General features: G+C 53.4%; 6 protein-coding genes across 6 annotated transcripts; 1 reads left to right on the forward strand and 5 right to left on the reverse strand.

Moving 5' to 3' along the window:
• Positions 1-18: 18 nt before the first annotated feature.
• On the reverse strand, positions 19-1,270 carry PG997_001206 (uncharacterized protein; the record flags this gene model as incomplete). Its single annotated transcript, XM_066805521.1, has 2 exons — positions 19-1,139; positions 1,210-1,270. The coding sequence occupies 2 exons, from the start codon at positions 1,268-1,270 to the stop codon at positions 19-21; spliced, it is 1,182 nt and encodes a 393-aa protein (XP_066675294.1).
• Positions 1,271-2,303: 1,033 nt separating this feature from the next.
• Positions 2,304-3,419, forward strand: PG997_001207 (uncharacterized protein; the record flags this gene model as incomplete). The annotated part of the gene is made up of 1 exon (XM_066805522.1): positions 2,304-3,419. The coding sequence occupies one exon, from the start codon at positions 2,304-2,306 to the stop codon at positions 3,417-3,419; it is 1,116 nt and encodes a 371-aa protein (XP_066675295.1).
• A 585-nt stretch (positions 3,420-4,004) lies between these two features.
• On the reverse strand, positions 4,005-6,429 carry PG997_001208 (uncharacterized protein; the record flags this gene model as incomplete). The annotated part of the gene is made up of 4 exons (XM_066805523.1): positions 4,005-4,704; positions 4,795-5,567; positions 5,621-6,109; positions 6,262-6,429. 4 exons carry the CDS (start codon positions 6,427-6,429, stop codon positions 4,005-4,007), a joined length of 2,130 nt encoding a protein of 709 aa, XP_066675296.1.
• A 2,268-nt stretch (positions 6,430-8,697) lies between these two features.
• Positions 8,698-9,573, reverse strand: PG997_001209 (uncharacterized protein; the record flags this gene model as incomplete). The annotated part of the gene is made up of 1 exon (XM_066805524.1): positions 8,698-9,573. The coding sequence occupies one exon, from the start codon at positions 9,571-9,573 to the stop codon at positions 8,698-8,700; it is 876 nt and encodes a 291-aa protein (XP_066675297.1).
• Positions 9,574-13,772: 4,199 nt separating this feature from the next.
• PG997_001210 (serine-threonine rich protein) lies at positions 13,773-14,929 on the reverse strand (the record flags this gene model as incomplete). The annotated part of the gene is made up of 4 exons (XM_066805525.1): positions 13,773-13,976; positions 14,012-14,196; positions 14,262-14,500; positions 14,526-14,929. 4 exons carry the CDS (start codon positions 14,927-14,929, stop codon positions 13,773-13,775), a joined length of 1,032 nt encoding a protein of 343 aa, XP_066675298.1.
• A 2,276-nt stretch (positions 14,930-17,205) lies between these two features.
• PG997_001211 (uncharacterized protein) lies at positions 17,206-17,983 on the reverse strand (the record flags this gene model as incomplete). Its single annotated transcript, XM_066805526.1, has 4 exons — positions 17,206-17,306; positions 17,409-17,643; positions 17,730-17,834; positions 17,891-17,983. 4 exons carry the CDS (start codon positions 17,981-17,983, stop codon positions 17,206-17,208), a joined length of 534 nt encoding a protein of 177 aa, XP_066675299.1.
• Between the last annotated feature and the right edge of the window lie 243 nt (positions 17,984-18,226).

Raw genomic sequence — 18,226 nt, forward strand, 5'->3', positions numbered from 1 at the left:
ATTTAGGTGGGCATCCCTTTATCGCTTCCCCGTGTTCAGCGGGCTCTTGGCGTCGTAGACGTCCGTCGTAATCAGCTCTGGATAGTCCACACCACCCTGCTTGAGCGCCTCTTCCATAATCTCCATGATCACAATGCTCTCCTCCCAGGGCAATGTCGAGCTCTCCTTCTTGCCGTCACGTAGGCACCGGGCACACTCATCCGCCTCCCAGAACATGCCATGTCCCCAGTCTCGCTCCTTGTCGTGTGGGATCGGGCAGTCGACAATCTCAACCTTACCCGCACTGTCCTTCTTGACAATTCGGTATTGCAGCGGCTTGAAGGCGGGGCCCATGACTTGGATTTCGCCCAAAGGTCCCTGAATCTTGATGGCAGGACCGCCGCTGTTGTGGCCATCCGTGTCGGTGGGAATGCGAAGACACGTCATGGCAATCCCCATGCTCTTGTGCTTGGGAAACTGCAGAATGATGTTGGTCATCTCGTCGGCACCAGTGGCATCGTACTTGTTAATGGCAGCAACCGTCTTGGGCGCCTCCTTTTCTTGCTCAGGCTGGCAGTGGTACAGGATCTGCATTAGCCAGGTCAAAGAGTAGATACCCAGGTCCAGCAATGCACCTCCTGCGAGGTCAACGTTCACCATGCGGTGCTCGTCCTTGAAGGTAAGGGACCCGTTGGGACCATCATTTCCGAACGAGTTGTCGGCGATGACGCGATACACTGGTCCAATAATGCCCGACTGGACAAGCTCCCGGATCTTGATGCTGAGAGGGAAGTATCGAGTCCATACAGCCTCCATCAAGAAGAGATTCTTGGATCGGGCCGTACCGACCAGCTTCTTGGCTTGAGAGGCCGTCACGGTGAAGGCCTTTTCACAGAGGACGTTCTTGCCAGCTTCCAGCGCAAGCATGGTGTTCTGGAAATGATGGCTGTGCGGGGTCGCCACGTAGACGATGTCAACGTCTGGGTCAGCTACCAGCTCGGCATAGGAGCCGTAGGTCTTGACGCCTTCAGGAGCCTGGACCTTGGTCAAGAAGTTGGCGGCGCTGTCCTTGGATGAGGACGAAGCAACGGCAACAAGCTTGTGAGCGACATCGTGGACATCACGAGCAGCCGGGTTGGTGAGGAGGTCCTTCACAAACACTGTGCACTTCAAGGTCAGAAGGGGAGGCTCTTTGGACGATTCCCAGTCGACAGGGTAGAAGGGACGCACTCTCGGCGATCCAGCCGGTGGCCATGATGCCCCACCTGATAGTATGCGGTTGAGAAGCCATCGTTGTGTGGTGCCGAAGTTCGATGTGTGGTCAAGACAGGTGAGAGAAGAGGTAAGAAAGACAGTGGATTGCTTGGTCCGGTAGAGTACAGACAACTTTGCCGGCAGCTCGAGATGATTAAAAGCCGTTCTTTCTTAGTAAACCCAGGAGATATCGAGAGAGGGGGAGAAGAGGGCGAGGGAATATTAAGCTCCATCTCCTCTTTCTCTAACGGTCGCTGGCCCGCGTTCCCGTTGAGGGAAGGTGGGGTAATAGCCTCAGCTACTATGACTATTACAGTAGTCGACGGCATCGCACCTGCCCTTCAGTCTGCTGGTTTGAAGTCAAGTCTGACTTCAAGACAGCCAAGAATGATTGATGGCAATTTGATGGATGATAATTATTGCCTATGTTCTATTAGGTATCTACCTAAGGTAGGAAATCTCGCTTCTCGTCTTGGGTCGTCGTGATACTTGCAGCATCACAAAAAAAAAAGGAACCCGCAATGTTGCAACGGCCATGAGAAGAAGAAAAAGGCACCCACGTCATCCATTTTCGATCTTTACATTGATACATGTACTAAGCCCACTGTCCCGTACCTCCCCCACGCTGGGCTAAGCTGCTCGATGCAACGTTAGGTACCTACCTCCTAGGTGCTAAATAGGTACTCGATGTAACCCCAGCTCCGAGTATAGTAGTGCATGCACTGTGCTACTTCCCGACTTACACGCGTGCACTTCCTTCCGTAGTGAGGCTCTGCAAGACTTAGGTATACTCGATCGCCAATGTCAGACAAAAACAAAGTGATGCATCGTGATCAGCGGGAGGCTGGAAGAGACCTCCCACAAACATTCGATTCCGTAGTTGGTTTCCAGTAGCAGAAGAAAACATCAAGTGGCTGGGCAGCAGCTGCCACTCGTATTTCTTCGTATTGGCCTCAACTGGCTCAACCGGCTCGGACTTGATCATTCTGTCAGCGTGTGACAAGAGCATTCCGTGGAAAATATTTGGTGCCCCAAGTTCGCCATCATTGGTTTGCCTGCTGACTCGCAATATGGCATCCCCGGTCTCTTCCAATCTTCACGTTGGGAACAGCATATCAAGACCCCAGGGACCCGAGGGGCCTCGGCCTCTTTCGCTTCCAACTCGGCTTGATCAACACCAGTCTGTCATTGAGATCCCGCTGCCGCTGCTGCCGCTACCGCCACAGCAGCCCTGCGGCTTAGCCCAGGATCTCATTTTGCCCGGCTGCCCGCTGACCACCACCCCGCGCCTGCTCTACGGCACAGCCTGGAAGAATCAAGACACCGCCAACCTGGTCTACCTAGCCATCAAGTCCGGCTTCCGCGGCATCGAAACCGCAGCCTTGCCCCTCTACTACCAGGAGCCCCTCGTGGGCAATGGCGTGCGGCGCGCCGTGGACGAGGGCATCGTCACCCGCGAGGAGCTGTACATCCAGTCCAAGTTTGCGCCGCCCGACAACGAGACACAGTATTGCTGCATGCCGTACAGCCAGGACATGTCACTGAAGGAGCAAGTTAGGGCAAGCGTGGAGAGCTCGCTGAGCAACCTTGCTGTCTCCTGCCCTACTTCTCCTCAGCCCGCGTACCTGGACTGCGTGCTCCTGAACACACCCCTCACGACGCTCGAAGAAACTGTGGCCGTGTGGCAGGCCCTCGAGGAGTTCGTGCCGCACCGGATCCGGCACCTGGGCATCGCCAACGTGAACCAGACGATCGTTGAGCACCTGCTGCGGCCGCCCGTTGCCACCAGGAGCCTTGCGGAGTGGAAGATACGTGTCCGGCCGTCGGTGGTGCAGAACCACTTCTGTCCCAGGCTCGGCGACGAAGACGTTTACTTTGTGAGGTTGCGGCGTCTCTGCCGGCAAGAGGGTGTCGTATTCCAGGCCTACTACACCCTCACGGGTAATAAGAAGCTCGTTAGGAAGTCCACTATAGTCAGCGACCTGGTGGCGCGCGTCCCGGGCGTCAGCCGCGAAACGGCCTTCTACGCCCTCGTACTGGGCTTGCGGGGCATCTCGATCCTCGACGGCACGAAGAGCGAGGAGCACATGCGCGCGGATGTCGAGGGGATCAAGCAGATCGAGCGCTGGGCGGACGGCGAAGGAAGGCCATTCTGGGAGAATTTTTGCAGGTCTTCAAACGAGTGATCCAGGAAGAAGAGCAGTAGTGAAAGAAAGAAAATGTGGGAGGATATACCCCAGTGATTCAAGCGATGGGTTCGGAAAGTGTAGCAGCGATGGAGCCAGCGGTTTTCGAGGGAACCCGAGGTTTTTGTATGTGTGTGTGTATCGTTTGTCACCGGTCTCGTCATTGGTGTTCTAAGAGCGGGTAGATAGACTACAGGTGTTTAGAAAGGAAGTGACGCGTCAAGGCAGTTTAGCTAAATAGAAAGAATAGAATGAATGAATCGATTAATTGAGGCTCGTTATCCTTCCCTCTATGAGACCAGAAGGTAAAGAAGGAAGAGGTGTTTGCTTGGTGAGGGGAAGAATACTTCAAGTAATGTATTCTTTCAGCCTAAATGCGATGCCCTATGTACACCATACCAAGCATCTCCAAACGCGATAAAAGCAGAAATGCGACTCTCAAAACGCCGAAGAGGCTATACTAGCCTATTGGCTGGTCTCCCTGATGCAATCAACATATAACGAGTAAGGCTCGTAGGGGAAGGGAAACACCGCATGAGTGGAATCAAGTAGAGTTGGTCGGTCATTTGACCATCCCCCTTCTTGTTAGACCTCCATCTTCAACTTGCCTGCTCTCAGGCTAGTCAGATCATCCTGCTTTAAGAAAACATGGTCAGTACTTCTGCTGTTGAAGAGAAGCGATGTGTGTGTGCGCTTAGGAGGCGACATGTATAGAAAAGACGGATGATATAAACTTACCTCTGCTTTCCTCTTGCCCAAAACTGGCTCCGGCGTGGCTCGGCCACCGCCACCGTACTTGACCGCGGCGACGGTGCTACTGCCGCCCGTGGCCTCGCGGTGGCAGCTGGCGTGGTATATCCTATCGCCGACCTCGAGGGCGTCCTCCCAGACCCACTCCTCGTCGAGGTAGACCTGCTTGAACTTTTCCTGGCAGATGGGGCAGACGCTGTTGAGCAGGACGGGGTCATCGGGGACAGGTATGTACTGCATCTTGGGCAGCTTGGCGACGGAGCCACCCTGGGTCGCGGCGGCCTGGGCCGTCGGGACGCCGCCAATCACGTCAATGGTCTCGCGCGTGCCGACCCAGTCGTGCTCGTCCACGAGCCAGCCGCGGTTCTGGCCCGCCTTGTCGGCCTCGGCGATCCGCTGGTTCACCTTGAAGTGCCAGTCCATGTGCGCCGTTTTCTTCTTCTTGCCCTCGGCGTCGTTCTTGAACCGGCGACCGCACTGGGTACACTGTGTCCCGAGCGATTCAAACAACAGCGGGACGAGATGAGGTCGGAACCTGGTTTCCTTGGTGTCAGTAATCTATGTTCCACGCGATGGCTGGCGATGTAGTAGAGAAAGGGGACAGGCAGGCAGGTAGGTAACATACTGCTTTAACGAAGATGCCGTAAAGGTAATATCGCTCGTCATATTTTCCACGGTCGGAGGTCCTGATACCACAGGCCTGGGAAGGGGGAAAGGTAGCGACGGCATAGGTGGCATATGATTAGGGGCTGGTGTAGAGCCACTGGAAGGTCCTGTCGAGGGCGGAGGGATCATGCCGGCTTTCCGCAACATCTCCATCAGTGACAGTGCATCTGAAGGCGCAGGAGCTGCGGGTTTCGGAAGCTCGACTCTCTGTGGCGGAGGTGAACGTATCGCCATGGTCGCAGGGGGGGCTGAGGTGTAGATACTTGTGGTGTGGCAGAACTTCTTGCCAGCAGAGCAGCCAGAGCACCGGAACCCAATAGAGAATCTATGGAAACCTTCGGCGCTGCCGGAGGAGCTGAAGGGGGAGGAGCTACTGCTACGGCTGGTGCTATAGGTACAGGTGTAGGGGGTTTGGGCAGGAGTTGCCCTTATAGTCACAGCAAGTTCAGCAATGCGATTCTTTATGAGCACTAATTGATCCTGCGGCAAGTTCTGGGTTTGAAGAATACTTTGCAAATCCAAGAGCGCCTTCAGTCTTGTTTGTATGCTAGGATCATGTGGGCTGCGTGCAAATTCAGCTTTAGAGGCTGCGATGAGCTGCTGAATGTCATTATTCAAAGCATCTACGCTGATTCCGGGCTGTGGCATTCCATAGCCTCCAGGATACGGCGGCTGGAAGGCAGGCATGCTTGCACTTGGTTGAGGTGTCGGACGTGTAGGCATGTTTATGTTCTGGGCGAACGAGTTAGCGTAGGGTCGAGGGTCATATGGACGCAGAAACTTACCTGATGCTGATGATACTGGCTAGGCGCTTGTGGCGGAGGACCAAACGGACCGGCCCCGTTCGAGTGGTTCCCAGGATAGCCGCTGGCCTGTGACGATGGTCGGACATTAGGCGGAGTGGGTGTATTCCGGTATGGCACGGGTGGCTGCTGAGGCATGGGCCTTCCGCGGCCCAAAAGCTGTTGCTCGTTTCGGTAATGCTGTTGCTGAGCCGCCATGGCCGAGGTTCTAGCTTTGATCAAGGCATTCTCGATAGGGCGAGTCACATCCGGCGGAAATACCGGACGGGTATCAATGGAACCGGGGATGGGCTCTTTCCAGGTCTTGAGCATCTCGTCCATCTTCCTCCGGGTAGGCATGTCCACGGAGGCATAGGCGTCCATGTATGTTTCGAACAGCCTCTTGCCAAAGAACAGAGTATAGGGTGTCCCCACGTTCTTGATAATGGAGTCGAGTACATATAGCGAAGGGAGCTTTTTGTGCGATGCGACCTGTTTAGACTGGTAAGCACTTGAACATGGAGAGATCATCAAAATAAAAATAGGCAGACGCTCAGAAGGCTCTAGGCCATTAGACTGCTGGCAAAGCTTGGTGATGGTGGCGGCAGCAGAATGAAAATTGCAAAATCGGAGTCTCGACCTACCCTCTTGATGTGGTTTTGTAACGTCTGCGCGATGGCAAGGGCATGCTCAGTGTTCTCTCTTGCGATCATGGTCAAATTCTGAATATCATATCGGTTATTCACCTGGAGATCCTCGAGGGCTTCGCGAAAGTCCTCGGCAAAGTGCTCGGATTCCTGATACGACGCCATGTTGGTGGCTAAGTGTGTGTTGTGTACGACGGACAAGTCTCTCTGCTTCTCCGAGAGCGTGATGGGAAGTGGTAGTGGTAATGATGATGATGACGAGAAGGAGAAAAAAAAATCCGTAGACGATCTGCGCAGGATTGTCGCCAGGTCTTCTTCTGTTTTTTTCTCTTCGTCTTTTTTGTTTAGAATGTTTGCACAATGAGGAAAGAACAATAGACAGCGCTGCGTCAATTGACAGTTATCACAATGGCCCGGCTGCACCCTTCTAGAGGGATCTCTTCATCAAGGATACTGAGATGTGTAATTCTGGATCTTGGTTCATTCCCACGATACAGATTTGCACTCCTCTGCCAAACTCGACTTTTTCCGCGAGAAAGGTAGCCTCGAACAAAATGGGAGACTGCCTCCCTAGATTTGTATCTTCCCACCCAAATCGTCCCAACCTGAGCTACAGATGACCACTACGCCGAGAGGCGTACTTGCCTAGAGGGATGGCGATCTCTTGATCAGTTCAAGCTTCTTGTTTTCTACGAGCCAGCGGACGGGTGGAAGAGGGCGCGTGACGTGATGTGGGCGGGTGGTGTGATGATGACGACGAATGAAAGAGCGTCGCGGGTGGTCGTCGGAGGGGAGGGGGCGCGAAGTGTTTTGGTTGACGAGACTTTCGAGGTTGGATTCAATTAGGGACAGAATCGCAAGCTGGCGGTCGTAAGTGAAGGAGCGCAGAGCTTGGTTTTGGAGGGTTCGGAGGTTGGATGGGGTTGGCGTGTCCTTGTTCTGGGAAAGCTTTGCTTTGTTGCTCGGCTGGGAGGACGGAGATGCCTTTGCGAGACACAGTCTTGTCAGCTTTGGGGGATGGATGCGCTGCTAACCAAGTTGGGAGCTAGCCTGATCTGCTAAACCTTGGCCACGCACGTACCACATTTGATGGGATCCATGATCCATCAGCCCGCCCTGGCCTGTTCAAATGTTCGCTTACTCATCTAACGGATTATATTCCCCAGCACCATCATTCCTTTCATCTTTCACCGGGGATAAAGGAAGACGATGTTGTATTGACTGGGTTCCTTTGTGGGAGCAAGATACGCATGTTTGTAGGCCATGTGCCACAGTAAGATCAGTTAGTCACAATGAGTTGGTACGTGACAAACGATACTCCAGGCAACCATTTCCATCAAGCGGCAAACCCTGGACGGCCACCTCGGTATCACGGCTTCATCATGTTACGTAGCAGGAGCTGGTCAGGACAAGCCAGCTACCTACTTACTCAATACCTAGATATATGCTGATTGTTCGACTACTCTATTCATTTCACTATGCAGTGGCTTTTGGTAAGCTGTGTATAGATCTGAACCAGCATGACTGCACCTTGGCTACTACAAGAACTTGCGTCATCCAGTTACTTCCGCTGGGCTATTTATTTATTTATTTTGTTTCCATGAACGAAATCATCTACTCAGTATTCTACAACGACAACTAAGGAAACCAATCAGAAGTGCCAAACTAACTGCGAACAAGATGATCCCGGAAGACACAGCAATAATTCGGCGTGACGGAGACTGTAATCCTGGAGGCTGGTCAACTGTGACCCTCGTTTTGCTAGCGGTCTTCGCGTTTGTCTTTGGAGCCGTTGGCCTCTTTGCATTTAATAAATTAAAAGGAAGATGGAGAAGAGATAGCGATAGACGGGGGGAAACCCCAGGATGGCCTCAGCCTAGGGCTGGCTTGTCTGGAGGCCCGGTCGGCCCGCCAGGTCCAAGTGGCCGAGGATATCCAGGCCCAGGATTTCCATCGATGGGAGTGTAAGAGTCTGAGAGCCAAACGCGATGCCTAATATTACTTGCCCTGTGATATATATATATATATATATATATATATACCGGGGCTACTGTAGGAGTTAATAGAAACCACAATTTCCCTTCGTCACGGGCAAGATGTTCAAGACTTGCACTCGGGAAAATGAGCGGATAATACGCTATATGTGTGACGACTGGACCATGTAACTCGAGAGAGCCGGCATTTCGCACTCGACCGGACCACTGGGGGCTCAATGTAAGGGTCGACCTGCATGCTGAAGTGAACAAAGCTTTAATTTTAGGCTCGATAAGATGCGCTGATCATATGAAGAAAGAAACCTGATCTCTCAATAAAAACTCCAGGGTATATACCACGTGCAAAACAAAGCCACCAACGCCACCGCCTTTCCGCCTCCTTTTTTTCCCCGTAGATTAATTGCATTTCATGGCCCCGAACAAGTCGTCGTTTCCGCACTTAGAACTGGGAGAATTGGTCGACGTTGGAGGCAAGGGAATACCGGCTGCTGGGCCGTCGCTTGTGATCAGGGTGACTGGGCTGCCGTCCGTGGATGGGGTGGAGCGCCGAAGGGGGACGCTGCAGACCGGGGATGACGGGCGAAGATCGGCTGGGCACGGGATCGTCAACCACCTCCTCGCCCTTCTCGAGGTCGGGCTCATATGGCATGGGCCGGCTGATCTTGGGCTTCTTATTGCTCTTTGGCCACCACGACCTGCTCTTTTCCTTTCGCACCGAGTCGCTGCGGTGGCTCTCGTAGTCTTCCGAGTACGTGTCGTAGGTGTCGGATTTCCCGCTGTTGTAATATGCCGTCTCGGTGACGGCGCCCTTGCTGCGGAGCTCGCGAGCGTTGAGGCCGCCCTCGCCGCTGTAGAGCCACGACGTGATGATGTTGACAAAACCGAACGTGATGGCCAAAATACCGCCAGCGAGACACAGGCGCCAAAAGGGTAGATCCATGTGGTCAAGGCCGTTGCGGGGGTCGCTAAGCCGGCCGAGGGTGTGGCATCCCAAGATGACCATGGCCAGGCCGAACCACTTCAGTCCACGATTAGGACCAACTGCTGGCCAGTTCCGAGTGTACCACGCGCGAACGAAGCCAATCGCCTTGAAGGAAGGAAGCTCCGAAACGGCCAGAAAGATACAGATGACAAGCATGAAGAAAAGGGCGACGTCATTAAAGAAAGTAAAACCATCGGGCATCTTGGCCGGGATCATGAGGATCACGGACGAGGCCGCAATGAGCAAGAGAACCAAGATGTTGAGGGAACGAATGACATTGAGGATGATGTAGGCCGAGCCCTTCACGCTCGAGGAGTTGTTAACGTTAAACATGGCGAGAAGCTGATCGAGCTTAGTAGTTGTGTCTCTGGGCTCGAATTTATCAGTGGTCCGGTTCGTGCTAGCCATATATATGAGATTCTGGGTAAACCAACGGGGAAAACTGCCTGCAGTTGTTGAAGTAGGTGTGGAGAGTTTGCACGTCTGGTGAAAATGCTGGGCTTCCGGGAGAAAGTCGACTATCTGGCTCGCAGATCAAATCCGTTGCTGAATGGCGTAGAAATAAGATAGATGGGAGATGTCAAAAAGAACGTGAGAAGTGTAGTAGGTAGTTTGGTATGAAGGATAGGATGTAGGTAGCGGATACTACGAAGTCGATTTCACCAGTGAAACTTTATAGCAAAGTGAACAATAAAGACATGTCAACGCAATGTCATTATGATTGTCTCCCTGGGGCACAATGAAGCTATCGCGGCTCAGAGCAAGGAAACAAGGAGGATGTTGATGGACCGGCGGCCCTCGTTGTTTTAAAGAGAACAAAGCTCCATTGAATAGACTCGGTGGAGATTCGGGCCTTGGACGAACAAACAATCCAATCCTGGACAAACACACTTGTGGTACACACCGGCCAGAGCCAGAACCAGAGCCAGGGGGAAGAGAGAGTAGGTAGCTTTCCTTTCCAAAAAGAAGTTCGGCTTGGTGACCCCGTTTCAATAGGGCAATGTTTCGACTTGACCAGTTGTTTCCAGCCAATGAATCTCCCTGCCCGAGGCCGAAGGAAGACCGCCGAGGGCAGCAAGCTCCCAGCTTGGATACCAGAGAGTGTGTTTCTGGCATACATCAAGCAGGCGCTCGCTCGCTTCCTCACGGTCGTGCGGGTAGGTAGCGTCCCTCTTCCCCCGTCCGTCACAGTGTGCCTATCTCAGAGGGCCCTGTCCGCAGAGTTCTCTTCGTTACTTCGTGTCGAAAAGGTGGCCGTAGTGTGTGTGGTGGCGGCTGCGTTAGGTCGTTACAAGTTAATCTATTCGCCATGACCATCATCTTTTGCCCCATAGACCCTGGATTGTTAGCAGACATTGTGGGAGGAACGCATGAGACGATGCGGAGGCTCTGAGTTGGCGCGAACCGTCTCGTCCAATTGTGCTCGGGCCCGTTGAAGGCTTGATGCCAAGGCATTTCGCCAGGACTAGTTGATCGAACTTCGATTGGCTATTAGCGCAAGCGGCTTCAACGATCTCTGTTTCAGCATTTCTTAGATTATGGCCAGTCCCACCAGCACTGCACCAGCACTCCCAGGCTCCTTCGCACCCAGAAGGAAGCAATCGATTGTACGGACTGATTGATGGCCAGACTTGAGATGCAGCAGAACAGAGCCGTGTAACCTGCAAGCCTATTGTTTGACGACGGAGGAACATCCTTCCTGCTGGACATGCTTCAAGAATCATGCATGCATGGCTTACTTCTGCAGGTGCCGTTGGTGATCCTGACGAGACCGGAATTTGTTACAAGTGTATTACACGAACGGGAGTCGTGGAAAATCGATTAAACCGGTGCGGAAGGGGGTATTTCCTTCTGATATGTCGCATTGAGCAGAAACATCCTACGCATGTGGACGCTCCTTCATTAATCAAAACACTCGGATCAATGCTCACCACAGTTCTGAATGGAATGCAAGACTGTAACGCCACTTGCCCCTTCAAATCTGTCCAAGAATAGACAAACCGACCGCATGTTTGTTCTATATCTACAGTGCAGTGCACATGGGCTCAAAGGAGACGGGTAGCAAACGCAACGAGTCGCCTGCTCAATGCGTGCAGCAACTCGTGCTAGATATTGCCGCCCGTAGACTGCCGCCAGCAGTACAGCACTTCATTCAATGGGTCCTAGGCCACCCCCGGTTGGGCCTGGGCCTACCGAGGCCGCTTACACTGGAGAAAGATGCGCGACCGCGCTTAAAAACCAGCCCAAAGGCGAGGCCCCCAAGGTTCCAAGGTTCCCAGGCGGTTAAAAGAAAAGCAAAAGGTGCAAAGAAAAATTGATTGGTTGCGTTGGCAGCCAGCAGCCCGCCCATAGACTTCGATAGAAGCAATTGAATCGATTTTCCCAGCACAGCCTCAAAGGCCATCCCCCTTTTCCGCTTTCCGATCCGATCTGACAGCCAGACACTTCTGACCGATTTATCTTTCGTTCCCAACCAACGAAACCTTGACGAACCCAGAGAAAGAAACCTCCAGAAGAGAAGGTCCCTGTGATTTCTACCCCGCCGCAACCGCTCCCGATTACTATTCTCGTCTGCTTTGCAGAGCGCTTAGCATTGCAGCAACGCAAGTATCTATTTTCTGCCCTAGCACTACAAACCAGAAACCATGGCTCGCGGTAATCAGCGTGAGAAGGCGCGTGAGAAGAACCTCAAAACCCAAGCCGCACAGGTAGGTCTCACACACATTGGTGATCTTGGCTTCCGTTCTTCTTCTTCTTTTCTTCCTCCTGTCCCCCCCTTTTCCTATCTCTATCTGCAGCCCGGAGATCAAGCAGCTACCCGCGATACAGCCGAGACATCGAGACAAGTCTCGCTGCAGGCGGCTCCCGAGGATAGGGCGGGACAGGACAGGACATAGACAGCCCTGCCCTCTTGCTAGAACACATGCCAACCGTGCTAACCATGTGTGATTACTTGTTGACTTGCCTGGACTCTGGAGCATCACTGACACGCCATTCGGGGACTACAGAAGTCAAAGAACACAAAGACCGGCGCCGAGATGCAGCGCGACAAAGAAAAGGTCGCAGAACTGATGCGTCAGAAGCAGGCTGCCGGTAAGTCCCCATACTGCACTTCCCTACCGCATAATCCGGAACGCGACCGATCCTCCCTCCTTCCCCCGTCTTTCATTGATAAACCTCAATACTGATCCCAGATCCTTATGTATTATAGCCGATGCGAAGAAGCAGCCCGCCAAGTAATAGCAAAACCGAGGCGGCAGACGCAGATCAGGTGTCCGGTGCCACTTGCTCCGTCTTACCCTGATACGCGGCGTTACGATGTTTACATGACTATGATTTCTTCAACGACGAAAGTCAACATTGCGAGGGCAGAAAGTCTAAGAAGCACCCCGTATTCGGGGGAGCATCTTATTCTAGGCTGGTAATAAAGTTACACAATCTATCATTCTGTCGTATCTCTCTGCCAGGTTTTGCCACTCTCGAGCTTGAAGAATAATGCTCTGCTCGATGCAAATAACTCGCGAGGCATTGCTCTGGTGTCCGCTGGCCATTGCTTTCGTTATGATTGCGCTTGCAGCCGATCTGAATCGCAAGGGACAGATCGGTGACCTTGCCAAGTCACGAAACCCCTCTTATCTCTACCCAGACAGCGATTGTCGGCCGAGGGAAGAAAACCTCAAAATAGATATGATGTCCTCGTCGTGCGGGAAATTACCTACTACGTATGGCGTGATGGCCGACCTATCCAAAGCCCTTCATGTGAAGACAGGAGCCTAATTCCCGAATACTCGGAATTGAAGAATCGTGGTCACTTATCAATCCACCAGCCTTCCTACCTACTTGGTCCAGAATCAAAACCTAATGACTTACAAGGACATAAGCCCAATGCGCCCCCCCTCCCCCTACCGTGGCCTGAAATGCGGTCAGTCAGTCAATCCTCCCAGTTTCGAATCTGAAGCCGGGTCAGCCGCTCTGCCAGTCCCGGCGTGTTCCAGGCCACCATGTAGGTAGTAATAGAACGAGTCAGCAGAAAGTGGAAATGATAATGGAAAGAGGCAGAGAGAGCCGCTATTCGGTCGAACAAATCACGCATTCACAGAGCCTCATCGACAGTTAACGACTTATTAATTGTAATAATCATTTATTATAAAAAAACAGACAATACGACCCAGTCATATAGGGGGAGCATTCTCTCCAGTACCTGTGGAGAGAGACTTCAAGAAGCAAGCCCCCGCGCAGCTTCTATCGAGCGTAATATATAAAAAGGAGAGAAAAAAAACGTCAACGTTGCCCATGGACCCCCTTCTTTTGTGTGAAAGGGACCACTCCCTCTTGTCTAGTAACAGGACCACCATTGTGTATGTGTATGTTGTTTCAAGAAAGAAGAAATAGCAGGATATCATTTCGTTATAGCCACGCCGAACCCACACTCCCTCCCTAGAAAGAAACCCCTTTCCGCCCCTCCGAACGATGCAAATACAAATATAGCTGCAGAATTAGGTATCGCACACATCTGAGAAGAGAGAGTATATTTATGCCTCGGCCATCTCGGCGGGCATGCCACCGGGCATGCCACCGAAGGCGCCCAGGCCTTGCGCGGCGACGGCAGGGAACGAGCCAGGCGCGCAGGACACGGCGCAGACGCACTGGCCGGAGCCGGGAGTGAGCTGACCGATGCCCTGGGTCATACCGCCCTGGGCAGCACCGCCGGTAGCGGGAGGAGCAGCACCGCCATCCTTGGCTGGCGGCGGGGCGGCGGCCGGGGGAGCACCAGCAGCAGGGGGAGGGGAGGAGCAGTTCCGTTGGCGGCACCTCCACCAACAATGGCACTGGGCGCACCCTGGCCCTTCTGAGCAATAGCCATGGACTGGAAGAGGGCCTGGGACTTCTCAGCGGTGGGGTTGATCGAGAAGGTCATGCCCTTGCCGCAGTGAGTGGACTGGCGGCAGTAGAACCCTTTGATAACGGTCAGCAACAGTTCACATTTTAGGCACTCCAGAATCAAGGGAATGGCAACTTACAGAGAGGAGTCTCGACCATAACCTGCATAGCGACCTGGGGAGGAGGGTTGACAGTGTTGTTGGCGTTGGGCTGGAAGCCGGAGTCCATACCGCCAGGCATAGCGTCGCAGGGCTTCTCGAAGGTGGACTGGGTAGCAGTGTGGTTCGCGGCCATGAAGCTGAAGATAACCATGTCACCCTTCTTAGCCTTGACCTCGGCGGGGGGTGTATACGAGACCAGCGGCACCGCCAACAGTAACCTAGCGAGATGTTAGCAATCCAAACGGGTCTGCAAAAGCTGGCTCGGAGAGAGAACGTACGGAGTGAGTAGCAGCAGCGGCGGGGAGGGGAGGCGAGGCACCGGGAGGCGCACCGGCAGTCACGGTCTGGGTGACGGTGACCTGCTCGTTCATGGTGGTCGTGGCAGCGCCTCCACCGGGGTTGGCCCAGACGAGGATGATCTGTGTGACGGAGCCGGCGTTGACGGCGGCCGCGCCGCCCGCGCCCAAGGCAGCGCCCAAGGCACCACCGGCGAGAGCACCACCGGCGAGAGCACCACCAGCGGCACCCTTAGCGGCACCCTTAGAAGCACCCTTGTGTTCCGTTCTCCGCATGGGGTAGACATTGTTGACGGCCTTTGCGAGAGCCAGGGGCGCGATGGCCAGGGACAGAGCTGCTGAGAACTTCATGATGAACTAGGTATTACTGGTGACTGTCGAAGTCGCCGTCGGGATTGGTGTTGGGTTTTTTCTCTTTTTTTCTTTTTCTGGATAGATTGCTCGAAATAGGCCGTGATTCTCAGAACTGGCGCAGGATCCGTAAAATGGCGAGCGCTGCTCGTGGAGAAGAATAGGATGAAAATGAACGGAAAAGTGTTGCGAAAAGAGCGAACTCACGACTGTAGAACGGAAATAGTAGTATGAGAGGATGAACCCACAAAGACAAGAGCAGGATACCGAAAAAGGGCGAGCAGCGGCACCTGCTTATATCGCAGCATGATGGATGTGCGAGGTGAGGGACGCTGGGCAGGCTGGCTCCGTCACAGCCGAGCCAGGGTCCTGGCATCCCGGCCCAAAAGCTGGTCTCGAAACAGGACCAGCGCCTTCGCGATGCCAAGCGGGCAAGCATGGGTCGTCAATTCGGGTGGAGGGGCGTCCGATCAAAGGGAACCTTTTTGGGCGGAGAAGGGCCTGTCTTCTGCCTGTCTACCTGCCTGCCTGCCTGCTCTCAGGGCTCCCCGTCCAGTGCCCCCGTCATGGGGGCTGCTCCACGCCAAGTGGCCAAGATGGAGGAGATGCGACGTCCCTGGGCGTGCCTGGGCGTTCATTTGCGGCTCCTCGCAACCTGATATTGCCGCTTCCGGTTGGCGCAGGAGGTCGGATGTGACAGAAACGTCTCGCGTCGTGTTTTGGCACCCTTGCTAGCAGCCAGCTTTTGCCATCCATGCCCCCTGTCCGGCTAGGCCTGACTGGCGCTAGCGGCTCTGTATACTCGGAAAATACCACATCCTTTTTCGCTAATGGACGGCAACACCGCATCCAGACAGCCAGCCGCAGCGTCGGCGGCGATTTCAATTAACTTCAGATGAACAAGAGCGCCGACTAGCCATCGGATTCCGGAAGGGCGTTGCACGACAGACTGTCATCCGGAGGCTGACTCTGCTGCGGACGTCTCCGGTGTCAAGTCCTCGCCCCGGGTGTTGCATGTACAAGTATGTGCGGCAGCTGAGAAAATCCAGTACTACTAACGGCTTTGGCCCAACCCGCCTGCTGGCCAACGGCGGATTCGATTGGCTTCTGGGACTTTAAGCTTAAGCTTATACGGATCCATGTCGTTAGCATTCTAGACCGTTTTCCTGGCACGTTTACGGTGGAAACCCACGACCCAGTCTTCCACTCGACTATCTGCACTTGGCAGCGCTCGGGTACAGTGATATCGTGCAATCCTTCGTCACCGGGTAGGCCAGGAAACGTAATTGTCAATGCTACCCTGCCCGAAATTGTTGCGTATTCCTGTGCCGTTTTTCCCGCCTGACGGCCGCCAAGGCCTGCCTTTTGCGAATCTCGAATCTACGTTTCGACGCCAAGAGCTGTAGAGAAACGTTGTCAGGGGAGCATGTCCGCTCCGCCAGCCGGCGAACCCCCCCCAATCCTCCTTAGCCGCATGTCTTTCACCCGTCCAGTCGACCCGTCATCCTGCCTATCGTTGTCTCATGTTTCGATCCGTTCATCATGTTTTCTTGGGGCCTGTCTTAACTTTGTTGCAGACAAGCTCAGTCTGATGTGATGTCTCTTTGGCGCCCCCCCTCCTCCCTTGCCGTCCTATATTGTTGTCGTCCTATCCATGGCTTGTCAGGACACGCCTCACCAGCGTGCATGGCATTCGTCATTCTCATCTTCGTCTCTGCATCTCCCAAGCTCATGTTTAATACCGTCCACGCCTGTCACCTGCTACAGAAATAGTGGCACCTTTTCCATTCGCTTCTACATAAAACCTATGGAGGAGGCCTCCTCAACGGATACCCGTGTAGCCAGAGTTGCAGTCAGCACGAAGCGATGGGTTTGTATTCATGCCAATTCATCACGTTTGGCTTCAGGGCCTCTGCCTCGGCCCAAAACTATCCGATCGGCTTCCGCTGGGAATCTCTGGCGCTATGCTTTTGAAATATATATAACTTGGCAACTCGAAATTATTTAATAACCACATTACAAATGGATGTAAGACGGTGATACTTCGCCCTACCAATAGCAGACCCAACAGCGGTCTAATGGAATCGCCCTCTCGTCCCGAGTTCGGCAGCCTGGTGAAGCCGAGATGAATTGACGTGTTGAAAATGGAAAAGGGAACGAAATGTAGACTCTATCGCTATCATCAGGTTCTGGAACGTGCGACGTTTCGGATCTTGGTTCTGTTGGTCGATCAAAAAGAGCAAATGTCCATCCGAGCTCGGCCCTGGCACGTCAGATTAGTGCTGCTGCGACTGCTGTTTCTGTCCTTCGTAGAGCCCAGTGTAATAGCCGGCGTAGTACCAGGACATCATCAGTTTCTTTAGACCCTCATCTTGCACTAGAGCCGTGTTAGCCGACTGCGAATCTGGGGGTCCTACCATCTGTGCAGTCCTCTGACGTGCATACGTAGACGAGGCGAAGTATCGATTTGGCCACTTACCTGAACCCAGCAGTGGTGCTGGAATGCCTTCCGGACGGCTTGTCGATGTTGCGCTGGGCTGAGCGGGCTGAGCGGTCGGAGCAGCCTCGTCGCCATTCTTCTCCAGGATGTCAGAAACGTTATCGTGCCAAGCTTTTCTGATCTTCGCGGGAACCTCCATCCCACTGAATTTGTCGCAACTTACCCGCGTGCTCTCGTCATCCTTTACCTGCGCCTGCTCTGCTACAGGCGGAGACTGTTGTAATTCAGAGTCATTGCTCTCGAGCTTGGCATCTGAAGCCACAGTGACCCTTAATACAGACATTCTGTCAGTCATGATACCTCAAGAGTGTTGAAGCTTTCATCCGAGTCAAGGGACACGCACTTTTCACTTTCCTTCAGGAGGCCATCGACGTTACCACCATGCCGATAAATGCTATGGTATTTCTGAATACAGTCAGTAACATACTTGACAACTTCCACAAGACAAGAACACACAATACCTTGTACTCGTCCAGAGCGTCGTTCCAGGAGTCTACCAAGGCGCTATCGTCCCATACCTCGTCATGTGTGAGGTTTTGTTGATTTGATGCCATTTTAGAGATGGTTTGGATGGGACTGCCACCACTGCAGCCTAATGTTAGCGGTGAAAATAAGTATCTCTGGCAGAGGCTTCAATAACGGCTGGCTTCTTTTTCTGAAAGGATTCTAGATGTCCGATGATCTGCAGGACGACTGTGATCCTGCTCTTCCTCTTGTGGTTGAAAAGGAAGGGTTTGATGGGACTGTATCTCAGTAGGAGTACGATTTTGTGTTATGTAGGTACTTTGTAAGTCGGG

The sequence above is a fragment of the Apiospora hydei genome (genome assembly GCF_038363865.1).
Source record: "Apiospora hydei strain CBS 114990 chromosome Unknown utg000002l_segment0_segment0, whole genome shotgun sequence".
Taxonomy (NCBI): domain Eukaryota; kingdom Fungi; phylum Ascomycota; class Sordariomycetes; order Amphisphaeriales; family Apiosporaceae; genus Apiospora; species Apiospora hydei.